Genomic DNA, 2,938 nt, shown 5'->3' on the forward strand with positions numbered 1-2,938 from the left:
AAGGTACCTACTCGTAGTACTTACGCATAGCATACATATACGAGAGAGAGAGAGAGAGAGAGAGAGAGAGACAGACAGACAGACAGACAGACAGACAGACAGACATATTAAGTACACTTGTAACTCTTATCGTATTTTAATGAGCAATTACACGAATTGTAACTATTTTCGAAAAATTGTTTTTAATTTCAAAAAGCTTTATATTAAAAAAAATCAAACTGTCAATCCTTTCTAAGCTTCTTTTTGCTAAATCGGAATTCTTTCACATAATATGTATAATATAATTCTGTTTCTCTTTCCTAATCACCTCTTCTTTTTTTGGAACTTTATACAGTGAAATTTCCACATCTACTACGCGAGGTTATGAGAAGTTAGGTTCTCCCCATTCTTATATTAGAGGCGAAGCATTAAAAAGAAATAATATGTATAGAGTGAGAACATTTGCACAGATGCCAACACAACATAACCTATTTTAACTCTAAAAATTTTTATATACGTCATGTACGTATGAGGATGGAGAATGAAGAAGTTTCAACAGAATACTGAAGTTAGGGAAGTTCTACTGTATATCTTTCTCTCAGACTTTTATATTCTTTTATTCTTTTTCTGTATTCTATATTCTTTTTCTGTATGCTTTTTCATTTTTTTTAAGTGCCATCCATTATTCTTAACTATTAACAGGATGTCCCGAAATTTGTGAATTAAGATACCATAGTAAGAAAGTATTCGACAAATTAAGTAAAAATGTTATTCAATAAAAATGTTATTTGTAAATTTTTATTTTAAGTAATAGTTTGTGAAATAACAAGGGCTTAAATATCATTTACAGGCTATATGTTTTAGACGGACTATGTTTAAACGCTTACTAAACTATCGCACGCATTTATGGACAAGTATAAATCTGTAATTAGCTATAAATTCATATTTCAAAAATTACTGCTTGCAATAAAAATGTACACACAAAGTTTTTTATTTAATTTTTCGAAAACTTTCTCGTATGATATTTTGATTGGTAAATTTTCCTGTATATTCGCCCTTCTCATATCGTTCACACCCTGACGACTTCTCTCCTATCTCTACCTTCTTCACTTTCTCTCTTTTTCTCACCCTCCTTCCCTCTCTTGCACATTTCTTTACTTCCCCATCCTACCGCATGCTCGTTCTCGTCCTCTTTCACCCCTTCACTCTCGCATTCCTTCTGCTCTTTATCGAGTTTTGCTCGTCGAGCTTTATGCACCCCATCCGTCCAATCGCTCGCACATCTACCTCACTACCACCACCCTTATCACCCGACTCCCTCTTTCCATCCTTTCCAATGCTTCCAGCCAACTTCTTTCAGATTTCTCATGCGCCATCGATATCCAACGATGCACGACTCGGGGCAATTTCATACTTAACTACGTACGTCGCACTTGTGCGACACTTACTCGTTGTGAGGTATGTCCTCCTCTTGTTGACAACTCGAGCCTATCCATAACAGAAACAGTAGTCCGAAACGTAACAGCCTGTCGATACGCAAGAACATTATTTCAATGATTCTTTCAGACAATTATTTCTCAAAATCCTTTCTTTCTCTTTCTTCTTCTCCTTCTCTGTCACCCTCGCTGTGTTCTCGATGCGTGGCAAAAAGTCTCCTGTGGTAAGTCTCCACGATAATTTCGCGTGATTGACAATCGATCGTCGAGCCGAGGACCAGGGACGAGTCGGTTCGGCACCCGTCGATTTAATGACCCTCGCGCATCGTTCATAGGTCATCACCTTTCTAGGATCTCTTCCACCTCCCGTTTCTCTTGCAAACCGATCTCGAGCACATCTACTACCACGTCCACTATATCGCCAACTCACTAACCCTCTGTCCGCTACCCGCGCTCGCTTGCGCGCGAGCGCGCGCGCACTCTCGTACAAGTGATGTACAAGGTCACGAAATCGGATCACGCAAAGAGACGAGACCCCTTCATCCCCGTCGCGTTTGTTACTTCACGAACGGCGACGGTTTGTGCCACGAGTGTCAGAGCAAATCCGGTTACTAGTTCGATCAAATCAATAGCGATCATTTCAATAGCGGGCGAGAGAAGATAATAAACAGCGGCGTTCCGGGCTGCATGTACTGTTCCGGAACGTACGCTCGAAATGTCACTGCCTTTTCCGGAGCTGAGCGCGACCACATGATCTCATCGCGCAAAGCGAGGATAGCATAATTCTCTTGTATCGCGCCTTCGTCGTTCTTCTTACGCGATTTACTCACACTGTCGGTCCCTACGGATTCCCTTCGATTGCCCCACGTTGTCGCACGATTTCGCTCTACAAGGATTCATAAGGCGCAAAGACGTGAAAAGAATGAGAAGTATCGATGAGAATGAGAATAAAGAAAGAAGAAGGCAAAAGTGGATTAGGGAAGAGGAAATAAAATGGAACGAAATAGCACTTAAGGAGTCGAAAAAAAAGCTCTTCTAAAGCAATGCGTGCAAAAAGATTTGAAAAGAAACAAGCAATAATGGAGGGAAAGTGAGAGAACAAATCACGCTCTCCCTCGCGACAATACTGCTTTTCCAAGCGGGAAACGGCGTGACGAACTTCTGATCTCGTCGCTTGGTTGGAGTACGATGCGGAAAATCACGCAAGAACAGCGCGATGGTAGCTTCGCGCCGCTATCTCTGCTGCTGCTCTCTGGTCGCCGTCGCTACCCCTCCGAACCATGACTCGGCGCGCGCGCATTACCCCTTACTACATCTACGATCAGTTCGTGATTTTGGTAGTACGTTATTTTGAGAGGTGAGGAAGGAAGTGAGTCATTTCTCTCTCTACCGCTCTTTCCACGGAGAGGCAGGGACCAACGAAGGTGGAGCGCTCCATAGCGGCGGCGACCGCGACATCAGCTTCGTCGAAGTTCGTTGAGCTCGTCCTTGGCTCGACCAGATGGATCACAGGGCTTGCTCCG

General features: G+C 42.6%; 1 protein-coding gene across 1 annotated transcript in view; it reads right to left on the reverse strand.

The window, feature by feature from the left end:
• Positions 1–1,525, reverse strand: part of LOC105620128 (voltage-dependent calcium channel subunit alpha-2/delta-3) — a 151,114-nt gene extending 149,589 nt beyond the window's left edge. Inside the window, exon 1 of the mRNA XM_012201634.1 lies at positions 1,428–1,525. Within this exon, the coding sequence (XP_012057024.1) occupies positions 1,428–1,525 (98 nt within the window). The remainder of the gene's footprint in view (positions 1–1,427) is intronic.
• Positions 1,526–2,938: the final 1,413 nt, after the last annotated feature.

Source organism: Atta cephalotes (assembly GCF_000143395.1).
Source record: "Atta cephalotes unplaced genomic scaffold scaffold00024, whole genome shotgun sequence".
NCBI lineage: Eukaryota > Metazoa > Arthropoda > Insecta > Hymenoptera > Formicidae > Atta > Atta cephalotes.